Raw genomic sequence first — 26,314 nt, 5'->3', positions numbered from 1 at the left:
TGTGTATTTGATGTGTTCCTAGGTTTAGTGAAAGGCAAGCAGATTCAGCTTTACTTAAAAGAAAATGCTATTCCAAAATTTTGTAAACCAAGAGTTGTACCATTTGCACTAAGACCTAAAATTGAAGTAGAACTAGAAAGACTACACAATCAGGGGATTATTGTTCCAGTTTCTAGCAGTGAATGGGCTTCCCCAATAGTTGTCAGAAAAAAAAAAATGGGGACATTCTCATCTGTGGAGATTTCAGAGTGAAAATGATTAGGGATCGGCGAATGTGTACATTTTTGAATTAGTATGTTAGAACGAATGTTATTGTCGAAATTCTATTTACAAATTCCAATGTTGATAAGGACAAATATTCTTAAAAATTATTTTTTCGAATGTTATTTACAGTTTTCGAATGTCACTTTTGATTTCGAATGTCACTTTCGATTTCGAATGTCACTTTCGTTTTTGAATGTGTATATTCAATTTCGAATGTCACTTTCATTTTCAATTGTGTATATTCGATTTCGAATGTCACTTTCAATTTCGAATGTCACTTTCGATTTCAAATGTCACTTTCGATTTCAAATGTCACTTTGTATTTAGAATGTACATAAAATATTGAATATACACATTCGAAATTCGAATGTAGACATTCGATTTTTTATTGACATTCAAAATCTAAATGGATTGCATTATTTAGAATATGACTGTGAAATTCGAATATAATATTCGATTGTAACAAAATGTATCTTTTTGGCTGTGTCTTCTAGAATATTTTTTTTTCTGGGAAAAAAATACACTAATATTACAGACACTTAAAGTGCAGGTAAACTTTGGTGAATGAAAGCCTGTTTTTTTAAAAATACTATTAAAAACAGGGGCACTTAAATTCATCAAAGTTTACAAAGCAGCCGTTTTGATTAAAAACTTACCTTTTTTTCTTTTTGCAGCCAGAGCAGCTTCCCCCTCCTGGAAATCCTCTCTTCACACGTCAGCAATGACTAGTCTGGCTTCCTCCAATCACGGCTTTCCCCCCAGGGTAGTCATTGCCTGAGGCCATGTTGTGATTGGAGGAAGCCGGATTTGTTTTTTTTTTGTTTTTAAACACAGCAAGCAGCAATTTTAGTAGAACAAACAGCAAACTTTGAGGAGTATATAACAAATGCGTCTTCTCACAGTGTGCAGTCCACCCTCCACAGTTGAGTCCACACAAAAATCCCCCAAAAAAGATTTCTACAGGAGCAAATAGATAATTGTAGTATATAGAAATAATCTGTATCAAAATATTCCAACACAACCACAAAACCAGTACGTACCTTTTCTCCAAAACTAAACCTGTCAAATGAAATTTTGACAACTACAACTATTTATAACATTTACATATGAGGGAATAAGTTGAGTTAAATATTTAAATTTGAATATTAAATAATTTGAGTTCGAATATTACATTACAAAATACAATTGTAGCTTAGAAATATTATTTTGAAATTAAAATCGAATTTGAATATTTTGAATATTTATAAGATAACAGAATTATTAAAACCAATTTGAATTTGAATATTAGATTTCAAAAGAAAATACTATTTCAAAATTTAAATCGACTTCAAATATCACATTACAAATCAAATTTGATATATTGAAATCGAATTTGAATAATACATTTCGAAATCGAATGTGATATTTTGAATCAAATTTGAATATTATATTTTGAAATCGAATGTGAAATATAGAGATCGAATTTGAATATTGAATATGATATAATGCAAAGCCAAACATTCTATTATTCAAACGAATATTTTCGAATGTAATCAAAAAATTTGAAAACGAACATTCGAAAATCAAATGTTAGAATGTTATGTAAATATTTGAAATTCGATTTGAACGAACGAATGTATAAAAATTTGCTTTAAAATTCAAATGTTTAGAAACATTCGCCCATCCCTAAAAATGATGCTGCTCATAAAGCCAATGTTGAAGCTGTTTTACAGCGCCTACAGGAATTTCGGACTGAAAGTAAACATGGAAAAGTGTGAGTTCTTCCGTGAGAGTTAGAATATTGTGCATATGTAGTGGACAAGCCTGGTCTCCACACAACTGCTGAAAAAGTGAAAGCGCTGGTTCATGCTCCCACCCCTGTTAATGTTTCTCAGCTACGTTCTTATTTGAGGTTGCTCAATTACTATCACAGATTTTTACCAATTTTGTCTCATTTGCTATATCCACTACACCGCCTTTTAGATAGTAAAAACCAATGGGCCTGGACTGACTTATGTACATGAGCATTTGAACGCTCTAAGCAACTTCTTCTGGAATCAATACTCCTTGTCCACTATGACCTTAAGAAGCCTTTGGTACTAGCCTGTGATGCTTCACCATATGGTTTGGGCGCAGTTCTTTCACACATTATGCCCAATGGTTCTGAACATCCTGTGTCCAGATCTCTAACTCCATCTGAGAGAAATTATGCCCAGAATGATCGCGAAGCTTTAGCAATAATTTGGGCTGTGAAGGAATTCCACATTTATATATATGGCAGACCTTTTACTCTGATCACGGATCATAAACCACTTTTGCCCATTCTGCACCCTCAGAAGGGTATCTCCAACACAACAGCTGCTTGACTTCAGCGCTATGCGCTTCAGCTGGAGGCTTACAACTACTCTATTAAATATCGATGTCACAGTGATCATACAAATGTAGATATGATTTCAAGATTTCCAATGGTACATCACATGACAGCATCTTCTGAAATCATGGAAACCCCTCCACTACCTTTAAATCTAAATTCCAAAGAGATTGCTACTTACACATGCTCTGATTCTACCTTACAGGAGATTAAGTCTTTTGCTCAACATAGGTGGCCTAAAGCAGATCGTTCTGACCTTCAGCCATATTTTACAAGGAAGAAGGAAGTTGTACATGACTCAGGCTGTCTGTTATGGGGGTCACAAGTGATAATTCCGACTTTACTGCAAACATTAGCATTAAAATTACTACACAGCTCACATCAGGGTCTAGTAAAAATGAAGCAAAGAGCACAGGAATATTTTTGGTGGCCTAAATTGGATACAGATATTGCTTCTTATTGAGCTGCTTGCAATGCATGTGCATAGACACAGTGGAATCTCAGCAGGGACACCTCAACCATGGACAAGAATCCATGTTGATTTTGCAGGGTCAGTGGATGGACGAATGTATTTGGTGGCCCTGGATGCTCATTCGAAGTGGCCAGAAGTAGTTCAAATGTCAAGTACTACAGCACAGCAAACCATTGTCATTCTTTCCAGTATGTTTGCAAGATTTGGACTGCCACAGACTTTAGCCTAAGACAATGGTCCACAGTTCATATCACAGGAATTTCTAGCTACAAATCATATCAAACACTGTAAGACAGCTCATCTAATGGACAGGCTGAACGATTTGTACAAACTTTAAAATGTCACTTAGCTGTCTCTCACAAATCAAAATTTAATCCAAACTCCCTTTCTAATTTTTTGGGCAGAATAAATGGATCCCAGCTGTCATAATACAAGGCATGGGCAACAGAATGTTTAAAGTTCAACTAAAAGTTGGTGGTACAGTTTGCCACCATGTAGAACAAATGAGACATAGATCTCAACCAGTTATAGAAATATCCAAGAATTCAAATGGTGAGGATATCTGGCATGGAGTGTGGTGCCCACCTGAAACTTCTGAGGATAAAAATACAAGCGTTGAGTACTCCTCCACAGACAATTTCTACTGAACCAAATACTCTACGGACCTCTAGACAGAGAAGGCCACCTTCCAGGTGGCAATGTGAGGATTTAGTGAGAGATTATTCGGCAAGGAATGACCTAATCCGAAGACGAACTTATCACAGAAGACATCACTGTGACTAAAATCTAGGCTGTGACCTATATCTTGTACACATAGACTAAAAAAGTTAAACTGTTCTAAATTCAAGTGTATGGTTTAGTGATAAACATGTATGTCTATTACTTGTTGTATGTTACAATATTATCCACTGTCTGTTCTTTATATATATATATATATATATATATATATATATATACATGTATACCTCACTTTACAGCGCTTTACTTTACAGGGCTTCGCTAATACAGCGCTTTGTGGAGCTGAAGTTCAACCTCCAAGGATTTTGAAAGAGTGCTGTAATTATCGTGAGATTGCGAGAAAACTGACTGTCACCATTTTGTTATGCTTAGTTCACTTTGTTTACAGCATTACAGTGCAATAAGTGTCTCATTGCTATAGTCTGGCAAATTTTACTACAGTAATTGTCACGATTTTACAGGTGCAGTATTTATTGAATACTAATTGAATACTGTGCTAGTGTTAAACTAAATGTAGCACTATTGCACCCCTAATATATGTTCGATCAAAAATGTTCTCAAGTTTTTAAACACACTGGCAAGTGAAAAGAAAGCTTAAACTGCCTTGTTTCACTTTAATGCGGTTTTCACTTTACAGCGGAGCTCCAGTCACTAACCCGCTGTATGAGTGGGGTATACCTGTATATATATATACTGTATATATATATGCAAAAAATAGGCGCTCACTCGCCGGGTCTTAAATACAGTATTTAATAATTATGTATTATTAAATACTGTATTTAAGACCCGGCGAGTGCGCTCCTATTTTTTGCATATTGTTATTTTATTTAATGCACCCCGGGCTGTGTTATTAAGGAAAAGTGAGTGCAGTGCCCTACACACAGTTTATATATATATATATATATATATATATATATTTTTATTTTTTTTAGAAAAAAGGAGCTGTTAAGATTACTGCAGCTTTTACTGTATTTTTGCAATAACATTATCTCATCATTATATGTTAGAAGTGCTGCAACTTTAAGATGAGCTCACCACACCCTCTGGGTGTGTCTGGGTCTCTGTGACATCATCAGAAGACATGTTTAGTTTTACTGAGAAGCCTGTTAGTAAAGAAGCCATGTGGTTGTAGCTAAATTGACTGAAGTACCTGCTGCAGAGTCTCAGTGATATGTGCAAGATATCTTAAGGTAACATCACACAACTGAATGTTCTACTCCTGACTACACAGAGAACATAACAGTTTGCATAAGTGAACCTGATGCCACATATTTAAGAAGCAGAAACTGCTTTTTTTCTCTCATAGGTGGCAAGATCAATCATCCCGACACTTGCTTGTTTGGGATGATTGACATTCCCTTCTGTAGCACAATTGGTTGCACGGCAGCAGGGGGCGGCATTGCACAAGCATCCTATTGTGCAATGTTAAATTTCACTTTGGGATTCAGCATCACAAGTGGTGATTGCAAGCAGACGGGTTTACTGCCCCCCACCACACACATTTGGGGCTAGATTACAAATGGAGTGCTAACTTATTGTATGCCAGCAAAGGGGCAAATTTGTCTGTTTACAAATGGCTGGGTATTGCTATTGCGAGCTTGCGGTAGCAATTACTGCTCAAAAAATTAACCAGAGGTCAGATCTGGTTTGTTATTTTTTTAAATGTGCTCTAACTAACCACCCCCCAAAATGTGCCTTTTTAGAAAATAAAAAATAGCATATTTTTCTTGGTAAAAAAAAAACAAAACACTGCACGAAACAGTATTTATGGGTTGAAAGTGGTGGGTGTGAGGTTTTAGAAAAAAAAAAAACGGCACTGAAAAGTTACATTGCGGTCTATGGTAGTGCTTTCCAAACTGTGTGTCATGGCACATTAGTGTGTCGGCGGCAGTGTGTAGGTGTGTCCCAGCTTCAGCAAAAAAAATATGCTTTTAAAAAAAAAAAATATTTTTTTTTGGTTTTCGACTTTCCTCCTGCCTGCTACGCATATCATGTGGTTGACACGTGATTGATACCTAGTGGGTCACAGATCAGCTTAACCTATTGGCACAGCTCAGTGGGAACTGAAACTATTACCATTGGCGGCTTTGGCTCCTGACTGCACGTGTAGTCTCCTCAATCGGCTCATGATTGCATGTGTAGTCAGTGAGTGAGACAGCAGTGTGTTTGCAGCGCGGGCAATAGTCAGTCGGACTCGCAGAGCTCTGAGGGCGGCAGCTTAAATGCTGAGCTAAAGTCAGAAGTCAAAATGTTTTAGTACATTGCTGCTCCTGCTCTTGATATATGGATAGGAAGTGGAAACTTAAAAGTGGAAGCTTAAAAATGCTTAATGATGAAATGCGAGTGTCTTTATTTAATATTTCACCAAATTTTCAGAAACTGTGTTCATCCCATCAACCTCATGCATCCCATTAAAATAGCAAGTAGCTATTAGTGTTCTTAAACTTTTTTTTTAATTCTTGCACATACTTATTGTTACTTGTAAATACATTTTGTTATTATATAATGTATGTATGTGTCCGTATCTCTTAAAACAAGTTAGTTTAACCTCCTGTTTGCTAATACAACTGAATTACTGTGTTGCGAAATGATGTAGGTCTAAAAAGTGTGTCACCAACATGAAAAGTTTGGAAAGCTCTGGTCTATGGAAACTGTGTACTCAATAACTATGTATATGCTTATATACTTATATATTTATGTGATAATATGTGTATATACACATATACATGTATATTTAAAATTGCTGCACTAGTTCTCATGCCGTAGGGTATATACAGTATGACCAATGTGAATATTATGGCTCCTACTAATTTGCCTTTTAATGCTGAATGAATTCTGCAGTTAAAAGGAAAATCGTCAATATATGTTTTTTTCCTGACACTGTTTTAATCTATAAGCAATCAGTCATTTTTGCTTAATGACTTCTGTGTTATTCTTATAGGGACATAGAAGTCAGAATTAAACTCGTATGATTCAGATAGAGGGTACAATTAAAATACCTCTGTTATCAAATTCACTTTTTTTATCTTGCCATACTTTGTTAAAACCTTGCTGGGCTCCGAATCGTCTCTCTTCAGCACAATATGGCAGATGTTTGCAACAATGTTATAAATACAGTTTTCAAGATCTAAATGTGCTCTCCTTGAAAGGATACCAAGAGAAAAAATCATTATTTTGAAGAGAGAAGCAAATTTTCTTTTTCTTTTAATTGTAGTCTCTTTATAATTCATGACATTTTGAATTTTATGCCCCTTGAATTGCCATTGATTGACTTTCTCTATCATGCAGGCTTCTTTTGGAGCAATATTATGACAAATTGGTAATAATTCATAGAGTTCTTTAACCCATAGGTCGGTACCAATTGCTGGGTGGCAACACCATGTTTACAGGGTTGTAACTTGTGTGTGTGTATAATATAGAGAGTGTGTGATGTGATGTATGTGTTGTAGGAGAGTGTATGGTTGCTATGTATTGTATTCCACAATATAATATATCCACAGCACCTTTCAGAGATTAAAATGTCCTTTATTAGCAACACATGAACAGAAAATTATGCATTATTATTAATTATGTCCATATGTTGCTAATAAAGGACATTTTAATCTCTGAAAGGTGCTGTGGATATATTATATTGTGGATTACTGTGAAGCTGGAGGTCACTAGCTTGTCTAACATGCACCTAGCCAGATTAGGCTATTCCAGTGGTTGCTGGGTTTATTTTGTTTTGTTTCCTTGTATGTATTGTTTGAGAGAGTGTGTGGGTGTTGTAGTAGAGTGTGTGTGTTGTATGAAAGGGTGTGTGTGTTGTATGAAAGGGTGTGTGTGTTGTGTGACAGGGTGTGTGGTGTGTGTGTTGTATGAAAGGGTGTGTGGTGTGTGTTGTATGAGAGGGTGTGTGGTGTGTGTGTTGTATGAGAGAGTGTGTGGGTGTTGTAGTAGAGTGTGTGGGGTGTGTGTGTGTTGTATGAAAGGGTGTGTGGTGTGTGTGTTGTATGAGAGGGTGTGCGGTGTAAATAAAACACAAATACTACCTTATTTACTGCACTTAATTAAACTTTGTATTCTAAAATATTTAAGCATTCAACAAGCGTACGATCACTGGAAAATAGGTTTGTTGTATGTGGTTGTGCAATAAAGCTACTTTTTTTTAAATGTGACTTTAGTGGGAAGCTACTTTAATGATGTCTCTATCTTATTTAGGGTTTCAAGGTATCCAATATATAACTGGGAGGGGTGGGGGGTGGAGGCGCAGTAGCGGGTGAAGCCACCTCCCTGAAATTAGGTTTTGCAGGTTGGGATGTCTGGTGTGTGTTGTATGAAAGGGTGTGTGGTGTGTGTGTTGTATGAGAGGGTGTGTGGTGTGTGTGTTGTATGAGAGGGTGTGTGGTGTGTGTGTTGTATAAGAGGGTGTGTGTTATTAACTTTTTAAAAACTTTTAAGTTTGACTACATAACTGCAGCTATCTTGTTTTATATTGCTTCAGAAGTCTCCAGACCAAGCAAAAAAAAAAAAAAAAAGTTACAAAGGTATGTGGTATCATTGCACTGGGTCTTGAGGAAAAAAAGTTTGAAGAACCCTGTAATAGTTTATGCATGTTCTCAGCATATTCAAAGCATTTGGAATCTGCAAAAGACGGTGGAGGGAACTTAACAAACAAAGCCTGTCTGGGACAATCTCACCCACACAGGATAAAGGTTAAAACATCAGATTAATTTTACACCAAATGAAGGTCTGAGGACAAAGTATAAAGGTCCCAGCCTCATACACATGGAACATAAGATAAAACCAAAGCTTTATGCAACATACACAGTAACATTTCTCATCCTTAAGGACATTATACTGTTATGACTAGGGTGACCATATTGCCGCTTTAAAAAGGGACACATATGAAAAATACACATGGCAGGGTTCTTATACAACACATTTCTTTAAACAGCCCTGAAAACAACCCGGATATATGTATTTTTCATATGTGTCCATTTTTAAAGCGGCAATATGGTCACCCTAGTTATGACCCGTATAACATAAGGATAATAAAGGCAGTGTTGATCACAGGATAAACTGCACACTTAGCCCTTTGGCTGCCAGAAAAGGCTGCAATGTATTGGCAGCAAAGGGATTAAAATACTTAGAGAAATGGTTAGAATTCAATAATTATTGCTTCTGAATCATTTAATTCCCCTTCTCCTTGATAGTTGATAGTATGTAAATATATGTGTTTTTACTTTAGGTTAAATAAAAGAAAGGTTGTCAGTTGGTCACTACTTAAAAAAACTTATCTGAACCTTTTATTTATAGAGATATATTAAAGGGACACTGGTATTTTATCATCCTCACCTCACTTGAGGGGACACTGGTATTTTATCATCCTCACCTCACTTGAGGGGACACTGGTATTTTATCATCCTCACCTCACTTGAGGGGACACTGGCGTTTTATCATCCTCACCTCACTTGAGGGGACACTGGCATTTTATCATCCTCACCTCACTTGAGGGGACACTGGCATTTTATCATCCTCACCTCACTTGAGGGGATACTGGTATTTTATCATCCTCACCTCACTTGAGGGACACTGGTATTTTATTATCCTCACCTCACTTGAGGGGACACTGGCATTTTATCATCCTCACCTCACTTGAGGGACACTGGTATTTTATCATCCTCACCTCACTTGAGGGGACACTGGTATTTTATCATCCTCACCTCACTTGAGGGACACTGGTAGTTTATCATCCTCACCTCACTTGAGGGACACTGGTATTTTATCATCCTCACCTCACTTGAGGGACACTGGTAGTTTATCATCCTCACCTCACTTGAGGGGACACTATTATTTTATCATCCTCACCTCACTTAATGGGACACTATTATTTTATCATCCTCACCTCACTTAATGGGACACTGTTATTTTATCATCCTCACCTCACTTAATGGGACACTATTATTTTATCATCCTCACCTCACTTGAGGGGACACTGGCATTTTATCATCCTCACCTCACTTGAGGGGACACTGGTATTTTATCATCCTCACCTCACTTGAGGGGACACTGGTATTTTATCATCCTCACCTCACTTGAGGGACACTGGTAGTTTATCATCCTCACCTCACTTGAGGGGACACTGGTATTTTATCATCCTCACCTCACTTGAGGGACACTGGTAGTTTATCATCCTCACCTCACTTGAGGGGACACTGGTATTTTATCATCCTCACCTCACTTGAGGGGACACTATTATTTTATCATCCTCACCTCACTTGAGGGGACACTGGAATTTTATCATCCTCACCTCACTTGAGGGGACACTAAAATTTTATCATCCTCACCTCACTTGAGGGCACTTGGTATTTTATCATCCTCACCTCACTTGAGGGGACACTGGTATTTTATCATCCTCACCTCACTTGAGGGGACACTAATATTTTATCATCCTCACCTCACTTGAAAGGACACTGGTATTTTATCATCCTCACCTCACTTGAGGGGACACTGGTATTTTATCATCCTCACCTCACTTGAGGGGACACTGGTATTTTATCATCCTCACCTCACTTGGGGGGACATTGGTATTTTATCATCCTCACCTCACTTGAGGGGACACTGGTATTTTATCATCCTCACCTCACTTGAGGGACACTGGTATTTTATCATCCTCACCTCACTTGAGGGGGACACTGGTATTTTATCATCTTTACCTCACATGAGGGGACACTGGTATTTTATCATCTTTACCTCACTTGAGGGGACACTGGTATTTTATCATCTTTACCTCACTTGAGGGGACGCTGTTATTTTATCATCCTCACCTCACTTGAGGGGTAACTATTATTTTATCATCCTTACCTCACTTGAGGGGCACTGGTATTTTATCATCCTCACCTCACTTGAGGGGACACTGGTATTTTATCATCCTCACCTCACTTGAGGGACACTGGTATTTTATCATCCTCACCTCACTTGAGGGGACACTGGTATTTTATCATCCTCACCTCACTTGAGGGACACTGGTAGTTTATCATCCTCACCTCACTTGAGGGACACTGGTATTTTATCATCCTCACCTCACTTGAGGGACACTGGTAGTTTATCATCCTCACCTCACTTGAGGGGACACTATTATTTTATCATCCTCACCTCACTTAATGGGACACTATTATTTTATCATCCTCACCTCACTTAATGGGACACTGTTATTTTATCATCCTCACCTCACTTAATGGGACACTATTATTTTATCATCCTCACCTCACTTGAGGGGACACTGGTATTTTATCATCCTCACCTCACTTGAGGGGACACTGGTATTTTATCATCCTCACCTCACTTGAGGGGACACTGGTATTTTATCATCCTCACCTCACTTGAGGGACACTGGTAGTTTATCATCCTCACCTCACTTGAGGGGACACTGGTATTTTATCATCCTCACCTCACTTGAGGGACACTGGTAGTTTATCATCCTCACCTCACTTGAGGGGACACTGGTATTTTATGATCCTCACCTCACTTGAGGGGACACTATTATTTTATCATCCTCACCTCACTTGAGGGGACACTGGTATTTTATCATCCTCACCTCACTTGAGGGGACACTAAAATTTTATCATCCTCACCTCACTTGAGGGCACTTGGTATTTTATCATCCTCACCTCACTTGAGGGGACACTGGTATTTTATCATCCTCACCTCACTTGAGGGGACACTAATATTTTATCATCCTCACCTCACTTGAAAGGACACTGGTATTTTATCATCCTCACCTCACTTGAGGGGACACTGGTATTTTATCATCCTCACCTCACTTGAGGGGACACTGGTATTTTATCATCCTCACCTCACTTGGGGGGACATTGGTATTTTATCATCCTCACCTCACTTGAGGGGACACTGGTATTTTATCATCCTCACCTCACTTGAGGGACACTGGTATTTTATCATCCTCACCTCACTTGAGGGGGACACTGGTATTTTATCATCTTTACCTCACATGAGGGGACACTGGTATTTTATCATCTTTACCTCACTTGAGGGGACACTGGTATTTTATCATCTTTACCTCACTTGAGGGGACGCTGTTATTTTATCATCCTCACCTCACTTGAGGGGTAACTATTATTTTATCATCCTTACCTCACTTGAGGGGCACTGGTATTTTATCATCCTCACCTCACTTGAGGGGACACTGGTATTTTATCATCCTCACCTCACTTGAGGGACACTGGTATTTTATCATCCTCACCTCACTTGAGGGGACACTGGTATTTTATCATCCTCACCTCACTTGAGGGACACTGGTAGTTTATCATCCTCACCTCACTTGAGGGACACTGGTATTTTATCATCCTCACCTCACTTGAGGGACACTGGTAGTTTATCATCCTCACCTCACTTGAGGGGACACTATTATTTTATCATCCTCACCTCACTTAATGGGACACTATTATTTTATCATCCTCACCTCACTTAATGGGACACTGTTATTTTATCATCCTCACCTCACTTAATGGGACACTATTATTTTATCATCCTCACCTCACTTGAGGGGACACTGGCATTTTATCATCCTCACCTCACTTGAGGGGACACTGGTATTTTATCATCCTCACCTCACTTGAGGGGACACTGGTATTTTATCATCCTCACCTCACTTGAGGGACACTGGTAGTTTATCATCCTCACCTCACTTGAGGGGACACTGGTATTTTATCATCCTCACCTCACTTGAGGGACACTGGTAGTTTATCATCCTCACCTCACTTGAGGGGACACTGGTATTTTATCATCCTCACCTCACTTGAGGGGACACTATTATTTTATCATCCTCACCTCACTTGAGGGGACACTGGTATTTTATCATCCTCACCTCACTTGAGGGGACACTAAAATTTTATCATCCTCACCTCACTTGAGGGCACTTGGTATTTTATCATCCTCACCTCACTTGAGGGGACACTGGTATTTTATCATCCTCACCTCACTTGAGGGGACACTAATATTTTATCATCCTCACCTCACTTGAAAGGACACTGGTATTTTATCATCCTCACCTCACTTGAGGGGACACTGGTATTTTATCATCCTCACCTCACTTGAGGGGACACTGGTATTTTATCATCCTCACCTCACTTGGGGGGACATTGGTATTTTATCATCCTCACCTCACTTGAGGGGACACTGGTATTTTATCATCCTCACCTCACTTGAGGGACACTGGTATTTTATCATCCTCACCTCACTTGAGGGGGACACTGGTATTTTATCATCTTTACCTCACATGAGGGGACACTGGTATTTTATCATCTTTACCTCACTTGAGGGGACACTGGTATTTTATCATCTTTACCTCACTTGAGGGGACGCTGTTATTTTATCATCCTCACCTCACTTGAGGGGTAACTATTATTTTATCATCCTTACCTCACTTGAGGGGCACTGGTATTTTATCATCCTCACCTCACTTGAGGGGACACTGGTATTTTATCATCCTCACCTCACTTGAGGGGACACTGGTATTTTATCATCTTTACCTCACTTGAGGGGACACTGGTATTTTATCCTCTTTACCTCACTTGAGGGGACACTGTTATTTTATCATCCTCACCTCACTTGAGGGGTAACTATTATTTTATCATCCTTACCTAACTTGAGGGGCACTGGTATTTTATCATCCTCACCTCACTTGAGGGGACACTGGTATTTTATCATCCTCACCTCACTTGAGAGACACTGGTATTTTATCATCCTCACCTCACTTAATGGGACACTATTATTTTATCATCCTCACCTCACTTGAGGGGACACTGGTATTTTATCATCCTCACCTCACTTGAGGGGACACTGGTATTTTATCATCCTCACCTCACTTGAGAGACACTGGTATTTTATCATCCTCACCTCACTTAATGGGACACTATTATTTTATCATCCTCACCTCATTTGAGGGGACACTGGTATTTTATCATCCTCACCTCACTTGAGGGGACACTATTATTTTATCATCCTCACCTCTCTTAAGGAAACTGGTATTTTATCATCCTTACCTCACTTGAGGGGACACTGGTATTTTATCATCCTCACCTCACTTGAGAGACACTGGTATTTTATCATCCTCACCTCACTTGAAGGGACACTGGTATTTTAACATCCTCACCTCACATGAGGTGACACTGGTATTTTAGCATCGTCACCTCACTTGAGGGGACACTGGTATTTTATCATCCTCACCTCATTTGAGGGACTATGAGATAACATTTCCAAGAATAACTGTTAAAGGGGCAGAAAACACATTGGAAGACTGCAGAAAATGGTGTAATTAATATAGATTAGCATGCCAACAGACTATATTACAACAGATTAAAACCTTGTTTGCTGCAATTGTTTTTTGATGGACAAACTCCACCCACCTTTTGTAATCTCCACCCACCATTTGGAGTAGACAATCAGAATTTGAGTCTGGAGATGACAAAAGATACCAAGAGAACAAAGAAAATTTGATAATAGAAGTTAACTGGAAACTTTCTTTTTAAAGTGTAGGTTCTATCTGAATCATGATTTTTTGGTTTCATGTTTCATTGATTACTGAATTGCAAAAGATCTACTTATAAAACAAGGGGTTGGTCAGAATCCATAGTTTAAAACTATCTGCATGTTATCAGCTGCAGATGAGCTGCTTTTGATATTAACGCAATCACAATCAGACATTTTTATTTTATTTATTTTCTTCATGATCAGTTTTGTGTAAAATGGCCCTATAATTAAAGAAACAGACTACTTGATTTTTGTATTGTCTAAAAAGATAGATAACGCCTTTACTACCCATCCCCCTGCTTTGTGCAACCAACATTGTTATATTGATATACTTTATAACCTTTAAACCTCTAAATATCTGCCTGTCTCTAAGCCACTACATACCAACTTTATCTCAGTGCATTTATATAGTTTTTCAAAGCAAGACACTACCAGTTCATGTGTGCCATATAGAGCACATTGTGCTCAATTCCATGGAGTTATTTATGAATCAGCATTCATTGGCTAAAATGCAAGTTTGTAAATAGCACTGAGATATGAGAGCATCCTGCAGAGCCTTAAATACAAGGTAATCACAAAGGTAAAAGTATATTAATATAACAGTGTTGGTTATGATAAACTGGGGATGGGATTATCCATCTTTTTTGGACAATCACATTTTTCGGGTAGACTGTATCTTTAAAGGGACATGAAATTATTTTTTTTTTTGTCCTTCATGGGTAAGATAGAGCATACAGTTTTAAACAACTCTCCCATTTACTTCTATTATCGAATTTACTTTGTATTCTCGGTATCCTTTGTTAAAAAGCAGACCTAGGTAAACTAAATTGCTGGGAAATAGTTGCTGATTGGTTGCTGCACATATGCCTCCCTTGTCATTAGCGTATCGATGTGTTCAGCTAAATCCCTGTAGCTCATTGCTCCTTCTTTATCAAAGGCTAATAAGATAATAAAGCAAAGTTGATAATAGAAGTAAATTGGAAATTTGTTTAACCGCCTTTGCTAACGGAACTTTCATAGAAAAATGCCCCAAAAAATGGAGAACTTTAAGCATTTTTGCTATCATTCACTTTAAACAGAAATAGAGCCTTGTTTTTTTGCTTTACCTATCAAAACTTTATATTTTTTTTAAGAAGACAACCCAAGGTATTGATCTAGGCCCACTTTGGTATATTTCATGCCACCATGTGATAATTAAAAAAAGTAAAGAAATATGAATATATAGGGGGCGCCCTAGATCAAGTTGATAAAAATATATATTATCATATGAGAGTGTGATAAATATTTCAACAACCCTATGCAATGAATTAAGCAAATGTTGTGGTGATATAAGCAAGAGAAAAAAACAAACCAAACATAAATAGTATATAAGTGAGAAGTCCCATATATAAATGCAGGGTATATTCTTGAAAACAACCAAATGAATTCAATGTAATTCAGGTCCAGGCTGCAAACTGTGAATGGATCGTAGGCCGAGATCCAGGGATCAGTAACCTGTAGGATATGAGAGGAAACATATGCGTCACATGGCCTAGTTTTGTAGGACTGGTATATAAAATATGTATGCAATATTCCACTCACATTTAGGTGGGCACCCCTCTTGGTGCAAATAGTGCACACTGGAATCAGTCATCCAGCAGACTGGAATCAAACAGCCATCCAGCAAAACTCCAACAGTAGGAGGATGGATCAGGAAGCTTAATCCCGAAGTGATCTTGTACCATTCAATAATGATGTTAATGGCAAAAAGGTGAATGGCAGCAAGTGGTAAGTTTAAAAACTTACTTTAATAAAAACAAATATAAAAAAACAGCAGGCTTCATCAGGCTTTAAGCCTGATGAAACAGCCATTGATAGGCTGAGAAACGCGTTGCTGTTTTTCATTTGTTTTTATTAAAGTAAGAAATGCTGCCATTCACGTTTTTACCATTAACATCATTATTGAATGGTACAAGATCACTTTGGGATTAAGCTTCCTGATCCATCCTCCTGCTGTTTGAGATTTGCCGGAGGCCAGTCTGCTGGATGACTGTTTGATTCCAGTCTGCACTATTTGTACCAAGAGGGGTGCCCACCTAAATGTGAGTGGAATATTTCATACACATTTTATATACCAGTCCTACAATACTAGGCCATGTGGTGCATCTGTTTCCTCTCATCTCCTACAAAAAACAAAACAAAAATCTTTTCAACAAACTTTGGGTTTCTCACTGAAATTATTTACATGCCTCCTGTGCAGTCAGAATGCAAATAATTAAAAAAACTTCTCTGGGATCCTTTTTGTTCAGAAATAGCAGACATGCATGGCTTTGTCATTGTTTTTCTGGTAATTATAAGGCCGCTAATTGCAGCTGCATACCATACTTCTGAAACTTCCAGCAGTGAAGGTGTTAATTAGTTAGCTGGTAATGGAAATAGTATTGTAATGTATGAATTACCCTCCCACCTGACAGCTCCCACTTCCCTGATCCATTCCAAACAGCTCCCCCCCCCACCACATACCTCACTACACTACCATCTAAGGTACTGGCAGACAGTCTGCCAGTATGCTGTTTAGGACTTTCTTTTTTTTAATTCTTTTTCCCCCCTGAAGTGTATGGCTCCCTCCTCAGTCCTCTCACCTCTCTAATCCCTCCCATACAGCTCTCTAACCCGCCCACTATGGGCAGCCATCTTAGATATTTGAAGCTGTCGGCCAGTAGCTAGTTTTATGTTATTTGTTAATTTAATTTATTTATTAACATTTTTCTGTAGTGTGGGGATACCCCCATCCCTATGATCATGATTGTGGATGTAGATCTACGTCCATTTGGGCAAAGTGGTTAAAAATCTATGCTCTATCTGAATAATGAAAGAAAAATTTTGGGTTTCATATATCTTTAACATGTGCCAGTTCACAACAATTTTTTAACTTACTGGGCATGCACAAAACACAATGACCTTACCCTCTCAACATTGGATGATATTAGGAAACATCACCAGATACAAACGCTACCTGCACAATTAATTAATTAATTAATTAATTAATGTTAAAGCATTATAGTAATCACTTTTAAACAAAGAAATAGTGAAATCAACAATCCAACAAACACACAAGCCCACTATACCCATAATGCCCCTGTAAAAAACCCTTAGAGAGACATACACAAATATCTCTAATGTTTTGGAGCACAAGAGGTTAATTGCACACATGTCACCTATTAACATAACTAAAAAGTTATCTGCTGAAAGTATGTGCACTATTGTGATCTGTCTAGAGTTGGCACCTGTCCAGATTTCCATGTGTGTATCTGGGTTTGAAGCTGAGTTAGGCCCCAACAATCAAATATCCGGGTTTGGTTGCAAAAAGCACTAGCCAAAAAAGGTGATGCAACATACTGCACATGCCTACAATTATTTCTCTCTTGTGTGTGTGTCTTTGTGTTGTAGTGTGTCTGTGTGTGTACGTGTGTCTACGTGTCTTTGTGTCAGTGTCTGTGTGTGTGAGTCTGTGTGTGAAAGAGTAAGTGTATTTGTGTGTGTGCGTGCGTGTGAGAGAGAGTGTGTGTGGGAGAGAATATGTGTGAGTGTGTGTTTTAGTGTGTGAGAGAGGGAGTGTATGTGTGAGAGAGCATTAGTGTCTTTGTGTGTGTGTGAGTGAAAGAAAGTGTGTGTGTGAGTTTGTTAGTGTGTTACAGTGAGTGTGTGTGAGAGTGTGAGCATGTGTGAGAGTGTGTGTATGTGCGTGAGATTGAGAGTGTTTGAGAGTGTGAATATCTATGTGCAAGTTTGTGTTTATGTCCTATTATACATAGTGTGTACTCTGCAAACATTTTTTTGCTGTGCAGTGCACGACACATGAGTGTTAGGGTTTGGCCTGAACTAAAGGTGGCAACCTAAGATCTAAGGTATCTTTACCTTACCTCCCTTACAAAGAACAATTGAAAATTTATATTTTATTACTTATTTCTCCTTAATAATGATAATTAATGATAATTAACGATAAGGGGGTTGTGATCAGACACCATTGCAGAGTTCCCAACCATGCCAGGTCCTGTGTGAAGTTTCTCCAACCAGGGCAAATGTCCCATTTTTCTGGGAGTATAACAGCTACTCCTGGTACATGTCTGACTCCACCTGGGCTTGCCCACAGCATTCATGACCTTGCCATAACACAACCATGGCCCTGCCCCTCCTAGTTGCAGCCCAATCCACAAAACGCCAGTGGACCACCACCCACAAGTCCCATAGCCTGCCTGTCCATCAAACCTTCTGCTAGAAGGTAGGCCAATCCCATCATCTACTGCCAGTTATATTCATTTCTAAAAAACAGTTAAGTCAAAATTAAACTTTCATGATTCAGATATTTTAAACCTAGATAGGCTCAGAATGAATGCACTGTTGAGAGCTAGCCTCTTGCCATTGGCTCACCAGTTGTGTTCAGCTAGCTCCCATTAGTTCTTTGGAGTTCCTGAGTCTATTCTTCACCAAATGATACCAAGTAAATGAAGCTTTTTTTTTTATAATAGAAGTAAATTGGAAAGTTGTTTAAAATTACACGCTCTGTCTTGAGTTGTGAAAGTTGCTTTCTGACTTTACTGTCTCTTTAAGGTCACATCTTGTGATTTAACTTCCTTCAAGATCTTTAAATATGCAAATGAGTGCAGAATTTTAATTTTTTCTTTCAAAATTGGCAGTTCTATTCATAAATTTAGGGTAACAATGAATTTTATAACACATTCTAAATAGGTTGTATACCTACACCTCTCAAAGAATAAGGTTCTGATCTCATATCCTTGCATTCTTTTTACAGAGAGTACTATGACAAAGGGACATCTGCTGTGACAACTTACACCAACATCCTGTATGACCAAGTGTACCACTTGTTGTATCCACAATGAGCAGGAACTTCAAAACCAGTCCAAACACTAATTCCTCAATTATACAGGAGCGTTACGTGGATATTACAAGTCCATCCCTTTTAGATCAACAGTCTGTTATTATTAATTTTACATTTATATCTGTATAAACATCAATACTCTAGTAACTGCCTTCTTTTAACTCCAACAAAAATAAATTGTTTTGTTTCTAGAAGCGCTTATTTTTGTCTTTTTCTAAATGTATTTTTGTTTGTATATAAAGATGTACTACTTGAATAAAGATTGTAACTTTTTTTAATGTAATGGTAATCTTTAAAACAAGTATTTTAATTTCCCGTAAAGATAACAAATGGAGAGCAAAAATATTAGTGATATTGTGCATAAACAATGCTTGAGTGAGTACAATCAATACTTCTATTTTTGTGCTCATAATAAAAGTCCAAAGTTATTCTTTATTAGTGATAGTCTAGGGTGCACTAGCATCTGCATGTCGGATAGTGAGGGTTTGTTAAATAGAATTTTATGGGACATACAGTAAAATTCATGTTGGATATCACTCGATCGATAAGACAATATTGCGCTAAGCTGATGGTGGCCTGTAAGGGTTGTAACCTCGACCACTGTTAGGAGTTACACATGGTGCAGGGTGTACAAGAAGGAAAATGAATAGTACTATTTGGAGAAACAATACCCTGCGTAACTTATAAATATCCAGGAAAAAATGGCTGAGGTGGCAACTCTGTTCCTGTGCAGATTGTGAGAATTTAGTGAAGTTCTTTGTGTAGTTCTGCACTATACTTTTAATAATAATGGTTTATTCAAGGTCTCAAAATTTGCTAAATTTTACAGCAGTATTTTGGATTGCACATAAGTGCAACACATTCTGTAACTCACCACTTGTAATATAAGAGAAATGGGTGCACTAATAGCACTCCCTGCACTATTCATTAAAATTATGGGGAACACTAAAAATGTTTCAGCTGTGTTAAGATGCTCTTGTTAAAATTTGTAACCATCTACTTGTAATATTAGATTTGCTTTATTCTTACTGCAAGACCAAGCACAAGATAACACAACCGTACTTACCATTGCGCTCCACTTGTATCCTTAGAATTTGTTTTCAATAAAACCTTTTATTATCATCATGTTGTTAATGTATGACTTTTTAACAAAAATGTTCTTAATGTGAAAAAGTTTTAAATAAGGGTGGAAACATTACACAAATTGTTAGATAATACAGAAGTAGACATTGCCATCTAGTGGTTAAAATTATAACTTTTTTTATCAGACAAAATTGCTACATCTCTTCAGCCTCTACATTCCATAACATATATTTAAACAAATAATTAAAGTATTATTGCTGTTTCAAATATTCAGTTATGAAAAAGGAGATTTTTTTTTAAAGTTGAAAAGTAGCAAGAATTGCAATTGTTTGATTTAGTTTTCCACCATATCTGTATAATAATGAAAACGTATTTTCTTTTGATTTCCCATTATTATTATTACCCCATCAGTGTACTCCAGAGATAAATGGGTAGATTTGATACATTGGGGTATATTTATCATAGTGCGAGTGGACATGATACGACCTAGCTTAACATATCCGCTGCACAATGATAAATGCCGACTTTATCATTGCACCAGCAGTTCTTGTGAACTGCCGCTAGCAGGGGGTGTCAATCAACCCGATCGTATTCGATTGGGTTGATTTCTGTCCTCGGCCTCAGAGCAGGTGGACATGTTATAGAGTAGCGGCATTTAAAACTTCCTGAAGGCTCGCCGGAAACAGGGGGCATCTAGCTCCATACGGAGCTTGATAAATCAGCCCCATTGGCCTATTGTTGGCTTGTTTATTGTGTATCAGTAGGAGATGTACCAGTGTGTGCATATCCTCTGAAGAGCATCTTCAATTTCTCCTTAGTCCCTTGCTAAGACTGTTCAACTGGTAATCTTTTGATTTTACTTGGTCTTGACAGGTGCATTTTACACCTGGAGTAAGGTTTGGGAAGCTTTTCATGATTCCATACACAAATAATTAATCAATAGTCAATGTATTAGCTGTCAATTTTGCTTATTAGAGAAAACATGTACACAGTATGCATACATATATACATATTTAGCACATATTTGCCTTTAAGAGAAAATGCCTTTATTTTGAGAAAATCTTTCAGTAGACTAAAACAAGTGCTACAAAATATGAATGACATGACATGTAGACATGTATGCACACTAACTTTTTAAATTTTTTAGACTTGCAATGAGGGCCAATTAGTTTATAAAGATTAGTTTGGAAGGATTAGATCGGGGAAGTTCTTTGGAGAAGTTTCTGGCAACATCTGAGGGAGAGGTCTGAAATGAACACCTATCACATCTGCTGCGTGGTGATGCTGTATCTGGCTTAATGCTTTATTTGACACCCGAAGATAAGTAACATTTTTATAGTTTAATCATCACCATGCTTATAAGTTGATTACTGCTCTATGTGATTGCAATGAGTTCATAATAAACACTGATATTATTATACTGCCTTCCTGTGTGAGCTTTCGTTTTGTCAAGGGCTAGTGAGAAGTGTACCCTTGTGTTTCAGGCCATAACACCTGGCCATGAACAATGATTTTTTAGAAATCCCAGCACTGCATGACAGGTAATTCACATATATAATAATAATTATAATAATAATAGTGGCAGATCCAGAACGTTTACTGAGCAGACATGTCTTTTAGTAGCTCTTCAGCTATATAAACATATTAAAAATTATCTGCTCAAATTGGCTATTTTATTTTATCAGTGACCCTTCATTGGAATGGAAAGAAAATCACTCTTTTGAATAAAAGAGAACTAGTACACTTATTATGTAGGTAACCACTTTATTAGCAATTACCGTCCCCATTGGCCATCAAAAAGATCCCCTGTTTTCCCCTCTGATTTAGACAGAGGGAAATTAGACTTCCCTCTTGAAAGATGGTATTTTGCTATTTTGAATAATTGTTATATGCCATTTCAATTTGCAGTTGATAGCCATAGTGATTATCTGCACCAACTAGGTGCCATGGAGGTGTTTAATGGAGGATGCCTTTTTGGAGCCTTTATTAACCTCAATAAAACTCAGAAGAACATATTTTGGAAAGATTAAAGACCTCTTTCTATTAAAGGGTCTCATGTCGCTGTCATTGGCTGGTAATCATCTACCTATTGTATCTACTGTATTGGAGATAGTGGCAAAAGGGCTTGATCTGATGATAAGAAACAAAAGCAAACGAACAAAGTGAAATAAAATTGTTGTGTAAATCCAATTAGAGCAAATGCCTAGATATAGATTCAGCATCTGCTGTGAAACTACCTAACACTAAAGGGGTTATTTTTAAAGAAATTTGCCTAGTGTTTAGGTATGAAAATCTTTACACCATGCACAAATATAAAAAAAAAGTTTTAACTCCACATTGAGATAATCTAATTCACAATTTTCCTTGTTCCTTATTTTTAAATTGGGGTTTTCATTTGAATAAAAAGTGTCTATCTCTAGAAGAAAGCTAGGTTGTACTTATGTATCCAGTGTAGATCGTCTGTTAGCCTATCCATCTGTCCTATAAAATGATGCATAATTTAGCTCCCTAATATCAATGGCACTACATGAAACCAAATTGTAGTAGCTATTTCAGTCACAGCTTCTCTAATTGAATTAGCTGTTTCAGAACATCAAAATCATCATAAAAATTACATAATTAGCACAACCATTTAAATCACAATAAACGTTACAATGATCTTCTATTCAAAAATCCATCTGTACACGAAAGAACTAAGGACCTTGGCCATTTTTCCTTGTTTTTTTCTATTGAACATGTGTGAGCAAGGTCACAGTCTATCTCCCTGCCACATTTCATAAAGATTGGTCTTGTAGTTTGGGCTGTATTGTTACTTAATAGTTATCATGCTACTTGATAGGAAACAAGAATTTACCAGTCGGAGGAAGAAATTTCAGCCAAATTTTTTTATCCTCATTTTATATCAATTTGGAACTTGCTATTTAACAAAACAGCATCGCTACTGTGACCATGCAATGATAATATTGTAAGGTGTTTAGAAAGTAATATATGGTTGAATACTATTTTGAGTAGTCAGTTAGGATTAAAACTGGCTGGTAGGTGTGTATAACTATTCACTTTGTATACATGTAAATTTGGAATGATGCAAAAAGAGCCATATTACAATAGAAAGACAATCACCTAGATTACGAGTTTTGCGTTAACAGGGGTGCGGTGCTAACGAGCAGTTTATACTCACCGCTCACTTGTAGACAGCGCTGGTATTACGGGTTTTTACAAACCCGGCGTTAGCCGCAAAAAAGTGAGCAAAGAGCAAAATTTAGCTCCACATCTCACCTCAATACCAGCGCTGCTTACGTTAGCGGTGAGCTGCTAATACATGCTCGTGCACGATTTCCCCATAAGAATCAATGGAGGAGAGCCAGCTGAAAAAAAACACCTGCAAAGAAGCAGCGTAAAGCTCCTAACGCAGCCCCATTGATTCCTATGGGGAAATACTTTTTATGTCTACACCTAACACCCTATCATGAACCCCGAGTCTAAACACCCCTAATATTACACTTATTAACCCCTAATAGAATGCGAGCTCAATCAGCCAATAGGATTTTTCCTACCTTAATTCCAATTGGCTGATAGAATTCTATCAGCCAATCGGAATTGAAGGGACGCCATCTTAGATGACGTCACTTAAAGGAACCGCCATTGTTGAAGAAGACTCCGGATGAAGAGGATGCTCCGCGTCGGATGTCTTGAAGATGAAGCTGCTCCGCGCCGGATGGATTCTGCCCGTTTGGGGGAAGACGTCTCACGGTAGGGTGATCTTCAAGGGGTTAATGTTAGGGTTGGTTGTGTGGGTGGTGGGTTTTAATGTTGGGGGGGAATTGTATTTTTTTTTACAGGTAAAAGAGCTGATTACTTTGGGGCAATGCCCCGCAAAAGGCCCTTTTAAGGGCTATTTGAAATTTAGTGTAGGGTAGAGCTTTTTTTTATTTTGGGGGGCTTTTTTATTTTGTTAGGGGGATTAGAGTAGGTGTAATTAGTTTAAAAATCTTGTAATTATTTTATTATTTTCTGTAATTTAGTGGTTTTTTTTCCGTACTTTAGATATTTTTTTTAAATTGTAATTAATTGTATTTAGTTTAGGTAATTAATTTAATTATAGTGTAGTGTTAGGTGTAATTGTAACTTAGGTAAGGTTTTATTTTACAGGTAAATTTGTCTTTATTTTAACTAGGTAGTTATTAAATAGTAAATAACTATTTAATAACTATTGTACCTAGTTAAAATAAATACAAAGTTGCCTGTAAAATAAAAATAAACCCTAAGCTAGCTACAATGTAACTATTAGTTATATTGTAGCTATCTTAGGGTTTATTTTATAGGTAAGTATTTAGTTTTAAATAGGAATAATTTAGTGCATTGTAGTAATTTTATTTAGATTTATTGTAATTATATTTAAGTTAGGGGTTGTTAGGGTTAGGGTTAGACTTAGATTTAGGGGTTAATACATTTAATATAGTGGCGGCGACGTTGTGGGTGGCAGATTAGGGGTTAATAAGTGTAGGTAGGTGGCGGCGATGTTATGGACAGCAGATTAGAGGTTAATAATATTTAACTAGTGTTTGCAATGTGGGAGTGCGGCGGTTTAGGGGTTAATATATTTATTATAGTGGCGGCGATGTCCGGTTCGGCAGATTGGGGTTAAAATTTTTATTTTAGTGTTTGCGATGTGGGGGGGGGGGGGGGCTCGATTTAGGGGTTAATAGGTAGTTTCTTGGTGTTACCAAGACACCCAAACAGTCACTGAGCACTTGTTTACATTGACCTGACAAGTAATGAGGTAGACTACAGTTTTGTCAAAAAAGGAGATTTACAAAACAAAATATGGAGTTCTGATTATCTTTTTGTCAAGGAAGTTGCCAACTAAATGATGACAACAGCATGCAGTGGCTGAAAGGAAGGGCCCTGAACTGCCTAAACAATAATTTAAAGGTTAAATGGTGGATTGTTGACTTCCGGAAAGGTCTCATTAGTCTCAAAGTCTGTAGAAAGATGTAAATATTCAGTAGTAAGGTCAAAATGTCCTATAAAGGAACAGACAATGGACACACATACACACAAACACAAACTTGCACATACACCCAAGGAAACACCTACAGAGGCAGCCTCAGAAAACACAATAAGACATACACACACAAACAGAGACAATCACATAAAACACAGAAATACCTAAATACACACACACCCTCACTGAGACATCCACAGAAAACACACAAAGACATACACACACTCTCACAGAGACACCCACAAAAAATGCACAGACATACACACACCCTCACAGAGACACCCACAGAAAACACACACTCTCACAGAGACATCCACAGAAAACACAGACATACATACATACACACACACACCCTCACAGAGACATCCACAGAAAACACAGATACATACACACCCACCCTCACAGAGGCATCCAGAGAAAATACACAAAGACATACATACATACACCCTCACATAGACACCCATAGAAAAAGTACAAAGACATACGAACACACCCTCACAGAGACATCCACAGAAAACACAGACATACATACATACACACACACCCTCACAGAGACATCTACAGAAAACATAGAGACATGCACACCCACCCTCACAGAGGCATCCAGAGAAAATACACAAAGACATACATACATACACCCTCACATAGACACCCATAGAAAAAGCACAAAGACATACACACCCACCCTCACAGAGAGACCCACAGAAAAAAAAATACATACACACTCATAGAGACACAAACAAAAGCACAAAGACATAAACACAGACACCCACAGAAAGACTCACAAGAGGTAACATTTCTGCACATTGCATCCCCTAAATCAACAGTGTGTGACATGCATGATAAAAAAAAATTGCAGAAATTAAGAGATTACTTTTTAAAGAATCATATTTGTAAATGTGCAAACAAAAATAATTCTGTGAATTCAAAATTGTACATTAATGATCTGGGTAGATGGCTAGATGAAGAAAATAACTTTTAAAAGGTTGACAT

The 26,314-nt window shown here is 37.6% G+C and overlaps 1 protein-coding gene across 4 annotated transcripts in view; it reads left to right on the top strand.

The window, feature by feature from the left end:
• Positions 1–20,355, top strand: part of LOC128638113 (apolipoprotein C-II) — a 50,145-nt gene extending 29,790 nt beyond the window's left edge. For all 4 annotated transcript variants that reach the window (XM_053689976.1, XM_053689978.1, XM_053689977.1 and 1 more), the window contains exon 5: positions 19,147–20,355. In XM_053689976.1, coding sequence (XP_053545951.1) covers positions 19,147–19,234 — 88 coding nt within the window. In that variant the 3' untranslated portion in view covers positions 19,235–20,355. The remainder of the gene's footprint in view (positions 1–19,146) is intronic.
• Positions 20,356–26,314: the final 5,959 nt, after the last annotated feature.

The sequence above is a fragment of the Bombina bombina genome, chromosome 8, assembly GCF_027579735.1.
Source record: "Bombina bombina isolate aBomBom1 chromosome 8, aBomBom1.pri, whole genome shotgun sequence".
Lineage (NCBI taxonomy): Eukaryota > Metazoa > Chordata > Amphibia > Anura > Bombinatoridae > Bombina > Bombina bombina.
Note: the sequence above shows the minus strand (reverse complement) of the source record. Positions and strands in the feature narration are given on the sequence as shown.